Source organism: Gopherus flavomarginatus, chromosome 11 (genome assembly GCF_025201925.1).
Source record: "Gopherus flavomarginatus isolate rGopFla2 chromosome 11, rGopFla2.mat.asm, whole genome shotgun sequence".
Classification (NCBI taxonomy): Eukaryota; Metazoa; Chordata; order Testudines; family Testudinidae; genus Gopherus; species Gopherus flavomarginatus.
In genome coordinates this window covers 51,765,476-51,786,751 of record NC_066627.1, presented here as the reverse complement: position 1 = coordinate 51,786,751, position 21,276 = coordinate 51,765,476, and the positions used below count along the sequence as shown (strand labels likewise).

Sequence of the window (21,276 nt, the reverse complement as noted above, 5' to 3'; positions counted from 1 at the left end):
TGAGTGAGTGTTGAATTCACGTGTGTTTCCAGCCACTTTGCCCAGGCGCTAAGTTACTGCACAAGCTGCAAAGCAGTGGAGAATCAGTCCTCACGGTCCCCAGTCGAACACATGCAAAGGGGTAGGGCCAACAGTGCCCAACAACTCCATATGGGATTTAGAGTAAGCTCTGAGATGTCACTACCTGAATGTAACCTACAGCATGGTCAAGTTGCATAGCTTCAGAATGTGACCTATTTAGAACAGAAACAGCTGGTAGGAATTCTAAACAGCTGGATATAAAAAAAGGCAGTAGACTGTCCTTGAGACATTGAACTAAACCAAGGGCTGGGACGTGGATAAAAAAAGAAAAGAAATAAAAGGTATACATATTTTATTTCCTAACAAATTAATGGTGCAGAAAAACCAGCTAATGCTGGGTGTAGTTTGATGTTTGAAGCCAGACCCCAAGCAAGATCATCAGCAAAAAAATGAGGTTCAAACCTGGCTGCGAGTGATATTCAGCCATATCACTGGGTTAATTGCCACTCACTACTCTAGCTGCCAAATTTAGGTTTAAGAAAAAATAGTGAACAAAACCCAACATGAACCCAAAAGGTTTGGTTCAGTTTTCATTAATGCAACAGGTCTTTCCTCTGATTTTAATGTCTGCCTGCAATGCTGTGAATCTAAACACTGCACCACTGCAGTAGTGTAGGCCCAAGGGGAAACATAACAAGGCCTTAGCCATGTTCCTTTCCCTGCTTAAACATCATCTGCTTTTGCTTCTCTGAATCTTACTTCTCTCCTCCATCTCCTCCTCTCATGGTAACAGAATGTGGGATGTAGTTCAGTGCTTGCAGGGAATCCACATGCTGTTTCTGAATGCTTAGTGTCAGTTGTGATTCAGTTTGTATCATCAGTAATGTTCAATTTTTAACTTTGAAAGGCCTGTCTTTCTGAATCAGAATAATTTCTGCAGTCTAGCTGCTGCCTACAGGCAATACCGTGCAAGCAAACAAAACAGTCCTTGGTGATGCGGTGCAGAAATAATACAACCCTCGGTGCACAAACAGCACTTCCAGGTGCCATAAAATAGTGAGCACCACTATGCTATACTTGAACTACAAAGAGCCTACCCAGGACCCAGAGGCTTAGGGTGCTGAAATATTTAACAGGATGCACAAAAGAATTACAAGAATGATTTGAGGTCTGAAAACGGGCCTTATGGTGAGCGCCTTAAGATGCTCACTTTAGTTTATCCAAGGGAAGGCTAAATAGTGACTTGATCAGTCTACACGTAGCCTACTTGGAGAAGAATCTGCTACTAGGTGATGGCTATTTAGCAGAAAAAGGCCTAACAACGTTCAAGGCTGGAAGCTGACGCTAGACAAATTCAGACTAGAACTATTTCCTCCTCCCTCACTTTTAAAGGGCAGGGTGATTAACTATCAGAGCAACTCACCGAGGGCTGTGGGCTTAAACACTTGCCGTCTTTAAGTCGATACTGGCTATTTTTCTAACACATCTGCTCTAGCTCAACCACAAGTTATGGGCTTGATGCAGAAATTACTGGGTGATGTTCTCTGGCCTGCGATGCAGGTCAGATTAGATCAGTGGTTTTCAACCTTTTTACATTTGTGGACTCATAAACAATTTCGACTGGAGATGTGGAGCCCTCTGGAAATCTTAGACCTAGTCTGTGGCCCCCAGGGTTCTGCAGACCACAGGTTGAAAACCACAGGACAAAATGATCAGAATGGTCCCTTCTGCCCTGAAAAATCTAGGCAGAGATCTGGGAAGTAAAACCTGCCAGTCTTGTTTTATTGCCCATAGTGAGTGAATTGCAGAATATGAACTACCCCAACGCTGCTAAATCCCTGCTGGTTTGATCATCTCCGCTCTTATCGGAAGTGCAGGTGAGGGATTTCCTTTGAAACATGATTTTTGTTTACATTGTTTCTTTAATACGAAGCACTGCTAGAGACAGAGTTCCAACCTCAAAGAGAGTTTCTGCCATATTGGAGAAGTTATGGTCAGCGAGAGGCGGAAATTTCAATTAACGTTTTCAGGCCATCATTTATAATCAGTGAAGAAGGGGATGTGAGTGTACAGTGGGGGGAGGTAGGGGAGGGACGCACTTGGAAGCAGGGGGGGTATGCAGCTGCATTCTTGGCCTGGGGCAGCACTGGCGGGGGCGTTCTGCCAGGGACCCCAGGCAGCAGCCCAGCATTTTGATAATAGGGACGGGACCATCTTGACAATCTCCTTCTTTAGCCACAAAAGAGCCTGAGATGCACATGCCCCTTCGGCCCCACGTGTGTGCAGAGGAGTGCAGGCCCGGCCGTGTGCTACACCTAACTCGCTCTCAAATGCCTTTGTAAACTCTGCCCTCAGGGAGTCGGGTCTTAGTCCAGGAGCAGCTCTCATCTTCCTCCGCAGCAATTCAGCCTGAGGCGATGGGACGTTCCTAGACAGCACTGCATTTACACCAGCTGTTTCTCGCTTCCCCCAGCCACTATCCCAGTGCCTCGGTCAGCGAGGGGGCTTGCGACTCAGGTGCCTCTTGGGGCCCGGCTTGAAATGCTGCTGTCTCCCGTCGCTGCAGCTCACCCAGCAGGCCCAGCACGTTGTCGGTGAATTCGGTCCGTTGCCTCTCCATCCCACCTAGCTTCACCGGCTGGAGGCTGGGGTGGGGGGGCTCATATGGGAGAGGGCAGCAGATCTCGTTCAGAAAGAGCCAGGTGGCGTCAGGGTCCACACACATCAAATGGAGGAAAACGCTTCGGGGGGACATGGGAAGAAAGGAAAGCAGCGTCAGAGGAGGGGTCAGCAATAAGCAGGGCCATAAGATGGCTGCTAAGCCCAACAGAAACAGCGTTCAACAGTTTCATGTTTATTGGCAAGTGGTGGGAAACCTAGTCACTATTTTCAGCAAAACAATATTAATGAACAAGCGGTGGGGAACTAATGGGTCTCGGGGCCAGGGAGCTCCCAGCATTACAAGGGGAGGTGCTAACTCAGCTGGCATGAATTGTTGCAGTTCAATTTAAGACAGTGGAGCGATAGCCATTTACACCAGTTGAGCACCTGGCCCAGTGGGAAGGCCAATCCCAGCCCGGTGTAAGAGGCACCAGTGGAGGGAGGTTGCTGAACTGATACAAGTAGCACATGGTAACACAGAGGGCACCGTGGATTAAGCCAAACAGCACTTTGAGTTTCCAAGAGGAAATTGCTAATTTCTTGCTGCTGCTGGAGAGAGACTTTAGAAATAAGTCCACCCAGATGGGGCACAAACGCTGCTGAGTTTAGTCTAGAATCCTGGACATGGCTTATGTGTTTGGTACGTCCCGGACCTGGTCTCTACCAACAAATAAATGTGAGATAAGGTGCAAACGTATTATCTCGTCCCTGGAGAGCAAGGGGTTAACCCCAGCTCAGCTGCCCCCTCCCCTTGCACAGGTGCTTAGGAGCAAGGTATCAAGATGGTTGCTTGGGAAGGGAGAGCTGCAGAGTCTGCCCTAGAGGTCAGGTCTGACTGCTGGGCAGGGCAGGGGTTCCAGGAGCTGAATGCTATTTGCTACAAACATTCTCCCCCCAAGGCAGAGACCTTGCTGGCTGCCTCTGAATTCTTCCAGCTACCTCTCACATTTCATGGGGCAGAAAATGGTAACAAACTTCATTTTATAGAAAAGTGGCAATTTTTTGTATGGCTCTTGCTGCTGCTTGAATTTTAATATGAAAGAGGAGGCAGGGGAGTTAAGTTTGGTGTGGGAACCTTGCAGGAGAATTTCTTGTCGGTTCAATGTCAGAGCCTCTGACATGGGAAGGAGACGCTGAGCGTGATCTTGGTGGAGAGCAGGAGCTGCTGGGGCGTGAAGAGGCTAAGGGTTAATTTGCATGAGTCCTTGTATTTATTTATTTATTTCTTCTGTTATTTATTTATTTCTTCTGTTAATTCTCCTGCTGTCAAACACCTTGAGTTTGACTTGGTTTGTGTCAGCATTTTGATGCATGGGAGGCAGATTGGGTTTAATTGGCACTAATCTCCACACCTGGGCCACAGGCTAGGCTAAAGGAAACAGGAATTGACATGCCACGTTGGCAGCATTGTCTAAGGCTCCACTCCTGCAAGGGGCTGAGCATGATCTATTCCTAGGAGAATCCAAAGCAGTTGAGAGTGCCCAGCATCTGGCAGGATTAAGGCCAAGGTTTTAGTGCCTAAAGATGCAGGGAGACACCTAATGGGGATTTGTGTGTCTGTGCCCAATTCCCATTGAAACCAAAGGGAGTTAGACACTTTTGAAAATCACACTAGGTGACTACATGCTTCTTTAGGCCCCTCCAATACCTTAAAAATCTGGCCCTCAGCCCTTAGGCCCTGATTCTGTAATGAGAGCTGCAGACATGACCCCTCCTCCCGTGAGGATCTGACTGCAGGATCAGGGCCTTTGATCATAAGCTCTTCAGGAATTCTCATCTTTGCTTTCTGTGAAGCACCCTGTGCACACACTAGATCAGAGGTGGGCAACTACAGCCTGTTGGCCATATCTGGCTGGTGGGCCAGCCCTGCCCAGCCCTTGATCTCCCAACTGGGGAGGCTAGCCCCCGGCCCCTCCCCCTGCAGCGCTCTGGGTGGCACAGCAGTGTGTCTGGCTCTGGCCAGGGTGGCGCAGCTGCCAGACACTCTGCTCTGAGTGGCATGGTCAGGGGGCTGGGGGATTGGATAAGGGGTGGTGGATCCCAGGGGGCAGAGAGCGGGGGTGTTGGATGAGGTGAAGGTTCTAGGGGGAGGGGTTGGATAAGTGTGAGAGTCCCAGGGGGCCTGTCAGGGGTGGGGGTGTGGACAGGGGTTAGGGGATGGGAAAAAGGGGTGTGTGTGGATAGGTGTGGGAATCCTGGGGGACCTTTCAGGGGTGGGGGTGTGGATAGGGGTCAGGGCAGACGGGACTGGGAGCAGGGAGGTTGGATAGGGGGTGGGGTGCCAGGGGGGGCGGTTAGGGGCAAGGAGGGTCCCACAAGGGGGCAGTCAGGGGACAAGGAGCAGGGGGGATTGGATGCGTCAGGGGTTCTGAGGGGGGCAGTCAGGGGGTGGGAAGTGGGAGGGGTAGGATAGGGGGCAGGGACCAGGCTGTTTGGGGAGGCACAGCCTTCCCTATCCGACCCTCCATATGGTTTTGCAACCCCAACGTGGCCCTCGGGCCAAAAAGCTTTCCCACCCCTGCACTAGATAAGTATTAAATAAAAAATAAACACAGCGTAAAACCTTCCTAGCCTGAGCTGGATTTAACATAGTTGTTTTGCAGGGGGAGCATCGTGTATTTATGATATAGCCAAGGAAAAGACTGGCATGCCCAAATTCATCATTTCTACCTCACCATGGGAAGGTGCAGAAAAAAGCTGGGTTGTGTGGGAGGAGAGGAGTATCTGTGATAATTGGAACGGAGAATGAAATTGTGAGACAGCACAGAGAGAGGTAAGTAGGTTTCTGTTTCATTGTGAAGCTACTAGTACACACTGTTCCTCTCATCTGAAATGCAAACCAAAGATCCTCTGCTAAGCGATTCACACAAACACGAGCCCCACATCTATCAGAAACGTCCCCTGCTTGGGCTTTTATGCCTGAAGTCAGCGCACTTCCTATGCAATTAGAAGTGCTTGGGAAAAGCTCCATTTTCTGACACCTCCTGTGCTCTGAAGGGGCAGAGGTTTCCTGGGAACCTAGAACAAGTGTAGGAATAAGCTGGAGATGCTAGGAAGACTTCAAAGTAATCCTCCTGTTGCTGCGTAACCCCCCATTGCCCTACAAACGGCCAAAGAATCGATCTGCATCATTAACTTAGAACCCATCTGGGACTCCAAAAGATATAACATCACTATTACCTACACTGAACACCTAACACCGCTCCCTCACCTCAGCATGGTACTTCCAGAATGCAATGTGACCTTGACTTCCAAACCGCGGATAGTCTGGGACCAACTGCGTCGGCACCAGTGCATGGTGCCCTGGGAAAACGCACTGGGGACGCTGGCCACCTGGTGCTGATCTCAGTCACTCCAGCTTTAATTGGTGCAACCGCACTGGCTTAAACTAAATTGCTCCTGCTTTACACTAGGGTAAGGGCAGAATCTGGCACTAGCCTTCTGGACGAATCACACAGCCAGAAGTTAGATTGTAAGGATGCAGCAGGTTTGCTAGGGCAGATGCTTGAGCAGTCTCTGCTCTATGATGGGATTCAGCTGTCTCTCCTCTCTACATGTGGTCCTAGCCAGGCCCATCAGTGACTAGAGTCCACCAATCTCTGGGGTGCGCTGCCGGGTCCATTGGGCCTTGCCCTTAGCTTATCGATGGGCAGAAGCTGTATCCAAACAGCCCCGTTACACACAGCCTGTGCTGACAGGACGGAGCAGTAATACAGCAGGTAACAGGGACTAGCACAGAAGCCGCTGTCTGGAATATTACCCAGCCAGTGTCAGCTTTTCCGCCCCTCGTGCGTACACACGTCTTACCTCTTATGTTCACAACAAAGACGTCCCTCTCGCCTCCCCACTTCCCAAACAGCAGCTCCAGAGAGAGCAACTCTCAAGACCGTTATCTGGTTCCCAGAGGACTGGAGGCACTCAGCTCCCTGTGTGCCCATAATGGCCCAAGGCCAGTGATTATCTCTGGATAACCTGGAGTGCTGTGCAGCTTAAATAACAACTTGACTTTTACATTTTAAAATTTACTCTTAGGTTGCTTAGAAACGGCCTCTGTTTCCATGGCAAAGAGTCCTGGGGTTAATCCAGGGGGTTGGATTTTTTGTAAACTTAAATGTGATTTTATTGAACTGTGCTTGGCGCAGGTGGCTGCTTTAGTGCACTTCAGCCCAGCCTGCGACTGACAGCTGTCAATACGTGTCCAATAAACTACAGCCATCAAACCCAGGTGAGGGAGGGGCTTTACTGCTCAGTAATCAACTTGGGGAGCGAAAACGTCCAAAAATAGCTTATGCTTGTTCCAGTGGCACTGAACAATTTATCCTGTTGGTGCAGAGCAGAGCTAGGCTATTCTGCTGCTTTGCCTTTCCCCATGTGCTGAGCTTAGCCCTGTCAAGCACCAGGGCCAATGTGATCAAGACTGGCAAAGTGGAGGACTCCTCTGTGGCTCCTTGCTTGCCTCTGCTGAATGTCCAGTTATAAAGAGCCCTGCCCTGCCCAGCCCAGCTGCAAGGGCCCTACCGGAGAAGGAAGAGGGAAAGGAGGCCTTCCAGGGTCTCCTGCCGCTTTACCCACAGTGGTAGCAGGCCAAGGTGGATCCAGAGCCATGCAGCTCCCCCCACTCTTCCCCTTCTCTGTCCCCATGGGTATTACAGGGACAATAACTCCTTCCTGGGCAGTCGCCAGCTGACAGCCACTGTGTCATACTGTTGGCTGCCCCATATCCCCTCCTCAGCCGTGCTGTGACTCACTTTTTTCCAGATGCTATTTCTGCCTGCAGGGAACAGTGCAAAAACGCAGTCACCAAACTCACTTTATCCCACTAGTTCACTACCAGCTCCCACCATAGGATCAAACAGCCTCCCTATGGCAGGGTGATGTTCCTGATGGATAGTCCTGCACTTGCTTTGTGCAGCTGCAGCAGCAGCAGCTTGGCCATGACTCCATTTAACTCTTCCCTCTCCCACTCCATCAACCCCTGCGCTCCTCTCTTGAGTGGGTGGAAGCACTCCCAGCTGGCATGCAGGACATCAGCAGTGTTGCACCTGATTGCACCAGGACTCCTGCAGTCCCTTGTAACCCTGTGATACTATAAATCTGACCCTTGGTCTTGGCAGGTCATAAATCATGAGTAAGAATCCAGTAACCCAATCAGTAGTTATACTTGGAGCTGTAACGTGCCACTGCCCCAGCTGGTTCTAGTCAGCATGCTAGGGTTACGGCTGCCTGGGCGGTCTAGTTATAACTCTGCTTTTCAGCTGCACAGTAACATTTTGAATTTTTGATCCAATCAGCTGGTAATTTTCAGACTTGCTCCCTGCCTAAACATGAAGAGATCTGCTGTGAAAGGCTGAGCAGGATGGCTGCTGGGGCTATTTTCAAGCACTAGGGAATAAAGGCCAATACTTTCCTCGTTAATTACAAATAGGTATCTCTGTTTGTAATTTTAAAAGGGCTCTAGTGCTGAAACGGCTGGGGACAGGAAGCTGAAGTCTGGCTGAGCCTTTTTACCGGGGAAACTGGTTTTGAGTTACCCAGGTTATGCCCCTTTGAAAACAGGTTTCTACAGCTAGTGGTATAGTTAGCTGTGAACGCCACGTCCCAAAGCAGGTGAGGCAGTGCTACACCCGACTGAACTACATTTCCTTATAAAAAGCCTGCCAAGGTTTGTGCATTACACGAGACTCATGAAACCTTCAAGGGCTGAGATGTGCACAGATCAAATCTTCCCATGCCCGGGCATGACGCTAACCTCCAGCTGGCCACCAGCGCTAGGTGTGCGCTCAGGGAGCTGGCCGTCCGCTGCGGGCCTTACCTTGTTCAACAAAGGCGTACGGAATGACTGGAGCCCCTTGTGGGGGTGGGCCAGACCGGATAGTGCCCGCTCCTGGGTACCTTTATCTTCAGTATGAGGGGAACACAAAGGCCAAGTCAGGCACTGTTGGAGTGAAAGGCTATACGTGCCCTTAATTCCATCCTCCTCTGTGCAGGCCGTACAGCAGGCTCTAATGACCTGATCACAACTTAGGTCCCTAATTCAACATATCCCTGTTTTATTCCACAGCAGAATGATTAAAGGTCTTAAAGCGCCGAATGTACTGCTCAAACCTGGAGCTAAGCTTTCCGCCCCAGCCCAGCTTACAGAGAGGAAAGGGGCTCCCGCTAACTCAGGGGATCTGGCCCACAGATGACGAATACATTGGAGACAGGGACTGGAGCCTGCTGAAAAGGACAACAGTCACCAAGGTAAAAAATAACCCCTCTCCCCAGCACCCCAGTGCAGATTAAGAGGGGAAGGCTGCAGTTCCTGCGAGAGCTTAAATCTGCACAGCTTCCCTCTCTGGCAGAGATGCTGGCCAACTGCACGAAACCTTTTCACGCTCTGCCTGCTCTCCAGGAGCCCTGCGCTCAGGGGAAAGGTGCCTGCAAGTTTTCTCCCTTTTAGTAATATTCCACCCTACAATCTCACAATGCTGGCTGCTTTCTGCCTGTTGTGTGAGACCCAGGCTAACCCTGGGGGAGGGAAGCCTCTGCCCCTTTCCTCTGGCATAAAAATGAATCCCTGTTCTTATTCACCCTGTGTATTCTGTAGCTGGGCAGATCTCATTGACAGAGATCTTTTGTCTACTCTCCAGGTGGCACAATAGAGCAGCAGTGATTTTTCACTGCAGAAACAAGCTTGCGACTCACTGGAGGACAGGATCTGGTCTACCCTGAAGTATAATGTCTGTGGAAATTTTGTAGGTGTTGGTATATGTGCACCTGAGCCACTAGACAGCTTGCAGAGGCACTGGGGGGCAGGAGCCCCTGAAGATGGGGAGGGAGCTTGTGGGGGGGATGGAGGGATGGAAGGAGCCCCTGGCATGTGCAATCAGCGTGGCTGACAAAAGCAAGGAAAAGTGCAGCCCTCCAGTAAGAGAAGTCAGGTAAACAAGCAGCAACTCCACAAGTACATTCCAATGTATAAATCCAGACCCCCAGCATGCGAACAGCCCTGTGCAGAGCTGGGGTAAAACAAATGAGGCACAATCTCCTCACTGCGAGTGGGGAGAAACTTAGAAAAGAAACTCCTCACCGCAGATGGGCTGGCTCTTCAGCTTCCACCTTTGGGTGGTGACTCGTATTTCCGCTAAGTCCCTTCCCTCATTCAGAAGTGTGGGGGAGGGGTCGGGGGGGGTCAGTACCTCCGGGCGGCCTCTTGCAGTTTCACAGGTTGTTTGGCACTGAGGTAAATCAGACAGGCATCTGCTACTTTATTCAGGTCACTCTCGCCTGCAGAAATGGGAGAGAAAGGAATGGCAGGAGATAACTGACACGGGCTAATGGGATTTGGGGCTTCTGCACCTCTCGCAGTCTAAGCCAGAACTCTTCCTCCCCATCCCCTTGAGAGGCCTGCTGTATAGCAAGGAAAACATCAAGGATATCAAGACAGCAAAGAAGCTCTCAGCCCTGCAAACTCGCCTCTCCTCCTCCACAAGGCCAGGGGACGCCCAGTGAACTGCAGCACGCTCCCAAAATCTGCCAGAATAGAAGGGTTCTCCATGGAGTCGTCCCAAAAGGAGACCGGCTTGTTGAGTTTGGGAAGGATGTCTGGATTCCAGCTCTTCATTTTGGTTAGTTCAGAGAGCAGCATGGCTTGGCTCTAGGTCTGGCTGCCAGGGCTCTGGGGTTCTAATCCCCTTGTGACACCCCGCCAGGGCAGAGACAGACAGGCTGACAAGGAGGGGGAGAAGGGCCAGCAGTCAGATCCTGAGCCTGGTCCTAGGAGCCCTTCTCACCCTTTTGTCTCACAGGGAGTCGAGGGCACAAGCCCCTCCATGTTGGGCTCTGATGGGGAGAGGTGAATGCTGAGACACAACTGGACTAGGTGGAGCTGGAGTAAGGCTGGAGAAGGGGCAGAAAATAAATCCCATGTGACAGGGATAGAGCATGGGCTTTCATAGCTGCTGTGAAGAGTGATGGATGAGGCCTACTGAGCAGAAGGACAAAGATCAGAGACGGGAGGGCAAGGCTGACAGTTCTCAGACAGCTGACCTCGTCCTCCCCTGGTACTCACCCAAGTCCAGCTTCTCACACAGCAAACCCAGCCCCTGCAGCACAGCCAGCTGTAGCTTGAAGGCAAGAGTATGGCTGTACACGGGTCCAGCTCTGGCGCTGACTGGAGCCTGGGCGACAAGGGAACCGGCCAGCTTGGGCAGGACGTCTTTGGAGAATCGTCGCTTCAGGAAATCGCCACATTTCTCAGCCAGGGTACATAGCACCTAGCAAAGAAACCCCACTGAGCCCATGGTTATCAGGAGGGGAGCTCAGTGGTGCGCAGGGGCAGAGTGGAAATGCACAACTCAGCGAGCAGGGGAAAGGGGAGTTCATCCCTGGACCGCAGCCTGTTGTTATTACAGCAACCTGCTGGCTGTATTCCCAGCATAGAACTGAGCAGGGAGAAAGGAGGGATTTGTGCTTCAAATGTGGGGCTAGGAGAGCCGGGTCCCACCCCTGGAGTCCCTGTTACTTTGGGCAAGTCATGTAACCTTCTCCATCCCTCAGTTTCCTCATCTGCAGTTGGGTGATCACTGCCTTAGCACACAAAGTGGGTCGTGAGGCTTCATTCAAAACTGCAAGGACCTCGGAGATCAGATAAAAGATGCCAAACTACCATGATCATGAAAACAGCCTGCATTGCCAGCAAGCGAAGGGGAGCTAAGGCAACTGCACATAGGCAGTGAACGGACTAGTTTGTGGGTTACGAACAAGAAGATGATGTAACTTATGCTAACTCATCCCTAGAGAATGGGGTGGAAAACATATCCGTACTGGGGTCCTCAGCCTGGGCGCAGCTTGTAGAACTGGGGTCCTGCATTGGGCATGGTCCAGTTATGCCACACTGCAGCATTTTTCTATCTTCTTCTGTAATTTAAACAGACACTTTCAAAGGATTTTTCATGTTTTTTTTTAAAGCCTTCCCTGCTGCTTATAATCCTCCCTTGAATATCTGAAAAGCAAATCTGTTCTGTACAGTGATTTGTCTCTTCCTTTACCCCAAGCACACTCGGGAGCTTTATCATGGGGCAGCTCTGAAATTCTAGGGTCCTGGCTCTGTTGGTTTTTTTGGAGGCATTTTAACATTTGTCACTGCAAACGCTTTATGCTCCTCCTCGGCCTGGGTGGAAAAGAAAGGTAAGTCAGCCTGGGGAGCTGGTGACCTTGTGGATATCCTCATAAATGGATGTTTTATTGCCTGACTTCTTGGGAGCAGGGTGCTGCTGGAACGTGGCAGAGTGCTCTGCAGGACTGATGAGGGTGGGAACAGTTTTTAACAAAAATGCTCAGGTTAATAAAAAGGTTAAGTGCAACTGCAAAACCACCTCCCAAATGCCTCAGCCACAAGGAAACCCCTCCCCTCCAGGAATAGGGCCTGTTGAATTACCCTCTTGTCTCCGAGGGTGATCCCCCAGGGGTGCCAAAACCCATAGCTCGCATGAGAGTATACTGTGCCTCTGACAGTCAGCCCCTTAGGCTGTAAAAGGATGGGTCTTCCTTTCCATTCCTGCACAGCCAAACACACTGCACCAAATAAATAATCATTAATAAGCGCTTCCCCATGGGGAGGGAGTCAGTATCTCATTCGTGGGCAAAGGGCACTAAGAGAGTGTACCTGCAGATATGCTCCTATACTGGGCAGGGAAGCACCTTTGCTCTGCACTGTGTTTAAAATTCATTCTGTACAGTGAGCGTTTCTACATCCCCCAAGCCCTGCATGTGGCAGGGTGCCAGCTCTGTGGTTTTCTCTTTGTGCTCCAGCTTGAAGGCCGCTGGCCAGGATTCATCGTCGTACCTTGAAGGCTCTGAGCACCGCCAGCGGGTCGTCGTTAATCAGCCGGGTGACGAGAGCCGGCCAGGCGCGATGAGCCATGGGAAGCAGATGGCTTTCATGAAGATGCAGCACAATCACGCAGAACTCCAGCACGTCCAGGACCTGCACAAGGAGAAGGCACAGCTCTGACAGGCTGTTACAGTCCCCTCTGCCTCTCCGGAGAGCAGAGGATGGAAGTCTAAAGCAATGGGATCTACCTCTCCCTCTCCCTGACCTGGGGAGGAAAGCCACGGGGGCAGGAATGGGTGGGCTCTACCTGTCACGGGACAAGCTATCAAGTTCTGATGCCTGACACAAAGCTGTTGGCGAGGCTGAGTCAGTCTCCTTGGTGCAAGGCAGCCTCCTCTTTCCCTCTCTTTTTATCTAGGCTAAGGCTTGCCAGCACTTGGAGCCTCTGTCCTGGCAGCAGAGAGACGTCAAGGTGGGACTGGCCTCGTTCTAGTGGCATGTCTGGCACGTCCTGTGACCCTCCCTGCCCCCCAGCACAAGGTAACAGTCCCCATGATGGGCACCCTGAGCCTCTGCAAGGCTGGGCCCTGTGGTGCTCCCTGTCGGTATGGTGTAGTGCATGTGCTGTGCTAACCTTCAGCCGCACCCGCAGACTCTTGTCGGACAGTAAATGGATACATCTCTCCATCACATCCTTTGCTATCTGGGCATGGGTTGGCAATGGAGTCTCTCCCTCCGCACCGCTGTCATTCATCTCCGGCTCAGGTGGGGGGGCCTGCACCTCTGGAAGACAGGGCACAGTTGGCAGCTGTGGGAATGAACTAGGAGCCATAGGCACGTGCCTCACCCCCACTGCAAGGCTCTTATCCAGTGTCCCAAAGGAGACCCGGGGCATTTGTGACGGCAAAGTCTGTGCTCTCTGAGGCTAAATGCCTGTTTGTGAAATCCAGCAGCAGTGTGTTTGTTATAGGAGAAAGGAAGATTTAGTTTCCTTTATCAGACTGACATTTGCAGTCTGTCCTCCCCCACAGACCCCTTTATTTCCAGTTGGTTTTGATTTAAACACCCAGGTCTTTCATTTTTAAGGTCAGAATTCCAGCATGGCAGAGTAATGAGAAGTCAAATGTTCCCTACTGGAAAGTTTCTAAAAGGCCTTGGCTGGAGTCAGTGCTGGGGGCGAAAGAAGTGCTGGGGTCCTGAGCCAGGGAAGAGACAGTACAGAATTCCAGTAAGGGGGGAGGAAAAAGCAGCAATTTTCCAGGATTTTGCTATTTTGGATGCTGAATACCATGCACCATGTGTCCTGCTACCAAAGCACTTGCCCTACTTATGATTAGCTAGGGCCAGACTTGCGGACTATGGTACTACTGGCTTGTGGCTGTGACCACTGGAATCTGGCCCCTGGTTATCTGCTACTAGATCAACAACTACGTGGCAGGTTTTCCCTAGGCCTCACTGAGCACAGATCACCAGACAATGCACTGTGTGGTCCCACCAGCGTCCTCTGTGGATTTAATTCTATTAAAAATGGAACTGAGCCCACAGAACTCATGATTCTGAGTCCCAGCCTGGCTTTGAGCCCTCACATCCCCCCCAGAGATCAGTGGCTTTACCAAGCTCACAACCCCACCCCGAAGTTACACAACCAGTACTGACCCTCTTCCTCCTCCTCCATGGCTGGAAGGTTGCCCTCTGCAATCTGACTCTGTTTGATGTAGTCCAGGAAGAACTGTTCCACTTCTTGCACCATGGGGGTAATTACAGACCCTTCCCCCTGCTTCTGGGATGAAGTGCTGCTCTGCTGCTCTAGATTCTGCTCTTGTGGGTGCTCCTTCCCCTTCCCCACAATGAACCACTGCACTGCAGAAGAGAGGCATGAAATGTCACTGAGAACTCATGTCAGCTATGTACCACAGCAGCCTGGACATTGTGAACAGACGGACACTGTGTACAAAGCGTGAGGCAGAGACGCAAAAGCAACCTGAAAGAGGTGAATCTTGGAACTAGGTCCTTGCAATCAGACAGCCGGACTACGGAGAGGAACTGGCTCAAATCCAGCCTGGCATAATAGAGGGCAATCCCCATTAGCTTCAACAGAATGTTAATGCAAGAAGTAAATCTGACCCTCTCTCCCTCCTCTTCCAAAAAGGGTGTCAGATTCTGCTGCTGCAACCCCAAAGAGTCCATCTACACTAGGAAAATGTCCTCTTGGTGGCAACAGTTGGGTCCTTCCAATCCCTCAAGTGGGGCTGAAAACAGTTTTGTGGCTTATACAGAGAGGGCCAAGCCTTTTTCAACATCCATCACAGTGATCTTGGGACAGTCTGTTCCATGCTCATGCTGCAATGGGTGCTGAGAATGGTGTGGCCCCCTGAGCCTCAGCTGGGGTGTGAGGAGGGCTCCCGTTTGGTTGAAATCCATAATGCAGATGTGAACTGAAAGACGAGGAGAGGTGTAGTACATCGAGAGAAGTTTGGCAGGAAGTGTGTAACTGAAACATACCCTCAAATCTGTTCCAAAACTGACCTTCAGACTATTCTCCAGCACCACACAGGCCTCTCCAAATGGGGGATTAAATACTGAAACTCGGAGGAGTCATTTGAAAATACACTTCTTTGACCAGGCAAGAAAGCAAAAAGATGGTATACATGGTCTGAACCAGTTTGGCAGTTCCAAGGTCTGTCTAGCTTAGAGTCCTGTCTCTCTGCTTCAGTGGAAGGGGCAAGAACGCTGGGGGGGAAATTGCCCCCCCCCCCATCCCAGGAAGGTCTCAATGATCCCTATAATTAGAGACTGGCCTAAACGTGACATGGGAGGTGTCTCTCTCCTCAATATTGGTTTTCTGGCATTGTGTTGTGTTGTAACTCTGAATATTCTTGTTATCCATGTCTGAGATTCTAGACCCTCCCCTGACTGCTGGAATGGAAGGCCCCAGACACTATTTCGCTGTGGGCCTCCACAGCTCCCATTTTCTTTGCAGCAAGAGCAGGAAAAGTTTGTTTTATTTAAACAAAAACAAACGGCAGAATCTGATGGTTTAGTCCTCCTGTTCTTCCCCTCCCTCAAACTTGCCAGGAAAGGCTTCTTACTTGCCACTGGTGACTGGACTTCTCATGCCTGGCTCCTGAGTAACTTTATTTCCCACAGCTATCCCTCCCTGGGTAAGCTACTCTCAGCGATACTAAACCCGCTGGCATGTGGGACATGATCCTGCAGCTCTGTGCTGAATCTGTCTGGAATGTCTTTGGGCCGAGCACAGTTCCAGCACCACTGGCTCACCAGCCCAATGCTCAATGTATGGTAATGGTTGTGCTTTCTGGAACTATGGGAACATTCCATCAGTGCTCAAGGGGTTAAAGAGGGAAATTCTTTAAGTGACAGTAAGACAAAATTATTCAAAAGGCAGGTTATTTAGATACCTAAAGCTGCCACTAATGTGGACAGGACCCCAAGGAAGGAGGAAGCTCGGTCGTCATAAAACTGATCAAGGGCAGACAGGACATCTCGGATCACATCCTCCACTAGTGGGAGCAAGCTGGCATCCGAATGCCTGAGCATGGCCTCCAGGACCCGCGAGGCATGAGGCTGATGTGCCACCCGACGCAGGTTTAGGGAAATCCCATTCACCAGATAGTCCGAGTTAGCATTAATCAGATTTTGCACGGAGTCATAGCCACAGGCATGGCAGACATCCACCATGGTTCCAGTCGCCGTCTGACTAATCAGCAGACTGCTGTCCCCGGCCTTTTCAAGCACAGGGTAGAGGACTGATGCTAGAAGCAAGCGGAACTCTTTCCCCAGCACATACGCAAAGCAGCCAACCCCCTCCAGCTGGATGCAGATCTGCCAGATATTGCTGTTCATGGAGCGGATGGTTGGGCTTGGGTCTGAAGAAGGGGAGGAGGATGAAATCAAACAACTGCTGTGTGCACCTCTTGGGACAGCACGTACTCTTGAATGTGTCACAGTTAACTCATCGCTGGTTCCCTCAGTGTCAATGCTGGTGGTTAGATACCAGTTTGCCTGGTCAGTATATTCTTCGAGGATGGATGTTATGGTCCCTTTAAGGTCTTCCGTGCTCACTGCAGTTTCCCTTTCGTGAAGAACATCAACCTCCAGTCCAGCAGCTCCTGTGATCAGCTCATTGAGGACCATGGCAGCCTGCTTCCGATACACCACAGATTCATTGTATAGCCCCATGAAATGATCCACTAGCAAGTAGAGGTTTCCGTAGTAGCCAAGTACCCGGCAAACCTGCTGAATGAGCAAGAAAATCCGCTCATCAAAGAAGAACCGGAAGTATTTCTTCTGACTTTTTCCATGCTGCAAGGAACCTGAGGGCTCAGCTAGAGAGTTTTCAGGGCCCCAATGTCTCTCTTTAACAATCTTCACATCAGCCACATCCAGCTCCAGAACCTGCATCAGCGCTTTGGAGAGACGCTGCAGGTGAGCTGCAGAGCTGAGCACAATGTTTACCTTGGGGCCCAGCAACTTCAGGGAGCCGAGTAATAAGCTCAAGGTAGAGAACTTGCCTTGATCATCCTGGGAATTCATCAGCCGTGGAAGGGCTGTGGCCAGGGAATGCAGATTCTCTGACAGAATGTCAGCAAGAGCCCTGTTCTCAGCTACAGTTCTCAGCTCCGCAATGCTCCTGAGAATCTCATGACACTTGATTTGGACCTCATTGCTTTCATCATTAACAAGCCCAACCAAGGCCTTTAACAGGTGACCAACTGATTCTACCAGTGACTGACTGCACTTCAACGTAAGGTGATGGACTAGCTCCACCAACTCCATCCTGACCTTCCAGTGAGGGTGAAGAGAAGCAAATTCAACTATCTTGTGGATAAGGAGAGACAATTTGTCTGCAGTGCTTTTTACCCAGTCAGATCCTCTATGGACCACCAGCTCAGATACTCTGCTTTGTTCCACTGAAGGCTTCTCTTCATCTTGTGTGATTGTGGCTATTTGTTCATCTGCCATCACCAAGCAGACAGTTTGATAAAAGAGCCTGATGGCAGAAACAGTGACCATATGACCTTGTTTGATGTCTCCAGTAATAACCCGGGACAGGGCTGTAGAGATCCCAGGTAGAAAAGAAGCAAACAAATTCCCACAATGTCTTGTTTCAGCCGTGTCTAGGAGTCTATGATGCCCCTGGCAGTCACACTGCAGAATTAGGACCTGTAAACACTTTAAGGCAGCCAGCTTAATTTGCTTTGCTTTTTCTTGTTCTGCCAAGGCCAAAAGCAAAGATACAGCAAATCCTAAGTGAGGAAGGGTAGAAGGCTGATACAAAGTAAGGATAATGTCCCCATAAGCTGAATGCATCAGGACCTGGAGTGCTTGGATTACAGTCAGTTTTAATTCCTCTGATAGCGGGGCTGGTGACTGCAAACCAGATGGAGAAGATAGACACAGGCAGAGCTCAGAAAAAAGCTCCTGAAGAAGGTCCTGCTTCTTCACACATGTTGTTGAAAGGATGGACGTGATGCACTGCACCACACTCTGGACAAGTCTCTCCCGTTTGGGTCCTGGGGTCTTCAGGGTGAACCTCAATGGGAAAAGGATGTACTCCTGCAGTTCCTGCAGGGCAGAGTCACTGACTGTCTGCAGTTGAGCCTGCAAGCGTTCCACATTCTCAGTAGTCTGCACCTTTGTTAGCTGTACACAAACTGGGCGCAAGATCCCGAATGCTTCTTGTGGGGTATCAAAAACTGCCATTGTCCAGCAATCCTCTTCTTATGTGTCTGTAGTTATCATCCTGCAGGAAGGAAAGAAGCAATACTTGCTTCAATGAAAGCAGCATTAAAACAATTGCAATCTGTTCCTGACTGATTAGCCGGCCCTACTGTGCTCAGAAAAGTGTGACAGTGTCTATTGCAAAGCAAAAGGTAATTCCAATCATTTCTCTCTAAGTGGTATAAAAAGCATTCCGATTATTATACAGGAGCTCTCTAAGCTTCCACCTAGAAGTGCTTTGAGACCCATGGATGAAAAGCATTATATAAGAGCTTGGAGTTATTATTATTATTATTATTATTAGAATTATATACTTCCCTCCCATCCACCCTTACCTATAGAAATCTATAACTTAATGTATTTGTGTGAAAATGGTCTACTCTGTTAGGTCTGACTCGAAGAAAAAAACCAATCTTCAGTAATGATTTATTTAACACAGCAGATATAACTCAGCAGCTGTAGACCCAGTGGATGAGGGCAGTTTCTTAGGTGATGTACAGTGAGAATGTTTGTTTTGTTCAACATTTCTCTTTAGTTTCTGGCAGGATGGGTTGAGTCCTGTTTCTCCAGTGTTCGGCTCCATCTCAACCAGATTTACAGCAGTGTTTAATTTTGGTTTTCAAAAACACTTTAAGGATGAGTGTAACCAAATAGGATTGTAATTGTCAGGACAGATTTTTAAAGGTACCTAGATATTTCCAGATGCAGACAGAAGCCTAGTGGGATTTTCAAAAGCATCAAAGAGACCTAAGCACTTCTTAAAATCCTATTAGGTATTTATCTGCAGCTGGAGGTGCTTAAGTATCTTTAAAAATCTGGTCTTTGGTCAGGGGCCATGAGGGCAAACTCTTAGAACAAAAGCCCTATTCTAGCATAGTAGGGATATGGCAGTGCATATGCTTGTAGGCCCCAGCTTGAGCCTGCTGAGCTAAAGTGCAGAACAAAGGTGGGTTGATATACTGGATATGCACATGATAGGGTAGTGGTAGGACTCTGCTGATTAATTAGTGTGCTCTGGTGTCTGAGCATTAGTATATAGGCTGTTCCATGCTGGAACCCATACTGGGCATCATCAGACAGTTACAACCCATACGTCTTGGGGACCACGTCTCTTCTAGCATTCAAACAACCCCCAACTTCTCTAAGCTCATCATCAGAAGCAAGCTCCCTATAGATCAAGACCCAGCATCTCAAAGCAGAACCAGACCTTGCCAGAACAACTGATACAAAACCTGTAGACATATCTCCACTGATCAATACCCCTCACGACCCCCCTTTACGACCCACACATGCCTGTCACAACATGTGGTGTACCTCATCCAGTGCATTAAATGCCCCAACAACAACTACTGCATATGGGGGGAAACAGACAATCACTATGCATTCAAATGAAGTCACACCGGAAAACGGTAAAAGATAACACCACCACGTCACCCAGGGGTGAATGCTCTTTGTAAAGTGATCAGTCTGTATATGATCTCTTACTCCTCATTCCCAAAGAAAACCTGTGCAACACCTTCTAAAGATGAGCCTGGGAGCTTACATTTGTAACTTTGCTAGACTCTTAAAATAATGGGCTGAATAGAAATATGGGATTTATGGCTTATTACATCATTTTATAACCCACTAACCCCTCTCCAGCATCCCTCAATCTCCCTGTGTCAACCAGCCACTTCACCTTGAAGGAGCCCTTAAAATATGTGCTGACTACTTATGCGAAACAATCTACTCCACCTTGTATTTCACTGTGACACCCTGTGTACCTTCCCCAGACCAGAAGAAGAGCTCTGTGTAAGCTTAACAGCTTGTCTTTTTCACCAACAGAAGTTGGTGCAATATATTACTGCACCCACCTTGTTTCCCTAATGAGAAGTTGACAGGTAAATCTCTGACCCCAACCCCTCCAAAAAGCCCGAGTGGGTGGGATCACTCAGTGGCACTGACAGATGCTCCTGAGTCCTGTGGCACCTTATAGACTAACAGACGTTTTGGAGCATGAGCTTTCGTGGGTGAATACCCACTTCGTCAGATGCATGTCTGCATGCATCTGACGAAGTGGGTATTCACCCACGAAAGCTCATGCTCCAAAACGTCTGTTAGTCTATAAGGTGCCACAGGACTCTTTGCTGCTTTTACAGAGCCAGACTAACACGGCTACCCCTCTGATAGATGCTCCTGAGGAACTCATTACATTCACAGGTGCATGGCCCAGGAAGTGAAGGCCATGCCTCAGGCTGTCTCTACACAAGTGCCCGACCTGGTAACTACAGCCTCAGGCTGAATCTCTCTGTAAGCTTGTAGGGGTGGGTGGGGGGCACCCAACCAGGCGGCTCCAGGCTGCCAAGCAGGGTAATAAACAAGGAAGACTCCCCCCACCCCCTCTGCTCTCCCCCAACCCCTGTGGCGTTTACAGCAGCCCTGAAGCCTCTGCTGAGCCCAGCAATTCAAGAGCCTCGGGACTGTCCTGCCTTGGGGGAGCCCCTGCCCCCCCCAAGTGAATCCCTGCCCCCTGTAGGGAACTGGGGAGGCCCAGGAGCCCCTGCCCCCTGCACGGAACTGGGGGGGCCCCAGGAGCCCCTATCCCGACATGAATCCCTGCCCCCTGCACAGAACTGGGGGCGGGGGGGCTGAGCCTCGACCCCCCCCGTGAATCCCTTCCCCCTGCACAGAGCTGGGGAGGCCCAGGACCCCCTACCCCCCCGTGAATCCCTTCCCCCTGCACGGAGCTGGGGAGGGCCAAGAGCCTCTACCCCTCCCCCCCGTGAATCCCTGCTCCCGGCACGGAGCTGGGGGGCAGGAGCCCCAGCCTAGAGGCAGAGCCGCAGAGGACCCTCCAAGACCCCCATCTCCTACCTGCTCCAGTCATACTCACATGCCGGAAGTAACGTGACCAACCCCCGACTATCCAACTCAGGAGTAGAGTGAAAAAACTCCCCCGCTTATCTAGGCAGGAAGGAGAAACAAGAAAAGTCTCAGTTGAGCGCACTGCGCATGCGGAGCTGGCCGTCTCGGAGTTTTGAAATAGGGCTCAGTTA

General features: G+C 50.2%; 1 protein-coding gene across 2 annotated transcripts; it reads right to left on the bottom strand.

Annotated features, from left to right (window-relative positions):
* Nucleotides 1-358: 358 nt before the first annotated feature.
* TTI1 (TELO2 interacting protein 1) lies at nucleotides 359-21,192 on the bottom strand. Of its 2 annotated transcripts, XM_050917699.1 has the most exons (8): nucleotides 21,095-21,190; nucleotides 15,919-18,263; nucleotides 14,156-14,359; nucleotides 13,134-13,282; nucleotides 12,512-12,652; nucleotides 10,736-10,940; nucleotides 9,864-9,951; nucleotides 359-2,762 (listed from the first exon to the last, which is right to left on the bottom strand). In XM_050917699.1, the coding sequence occupies exons 2-8, from the start codon at nucleotides 18,221-18,223 to the stop codon at nucleotides 2,498-2,500; spliced, it is 3,357 nt and encodes a 1,118-aa protein (XP_050773656.1). In that variant the 5' UTR covers nucleotides 18,224-18,263; nucleotides 21,095-21,190; the 3' UTR covers nucleotides 359-2,497. The 2 variants fall into 2 exon arrangements, 1 of the variants encoding a protein (XP_050773656.1); XR_007768475.1 differs by lacking the exon at nucleotides 10,736-10,940 and having other exon boundaries at nucleotides 2,666-2,762; nucleotides 21,095-21,192.
* Nucleotides 21,193-21,276: the final 84 nt, after the last annotated feature.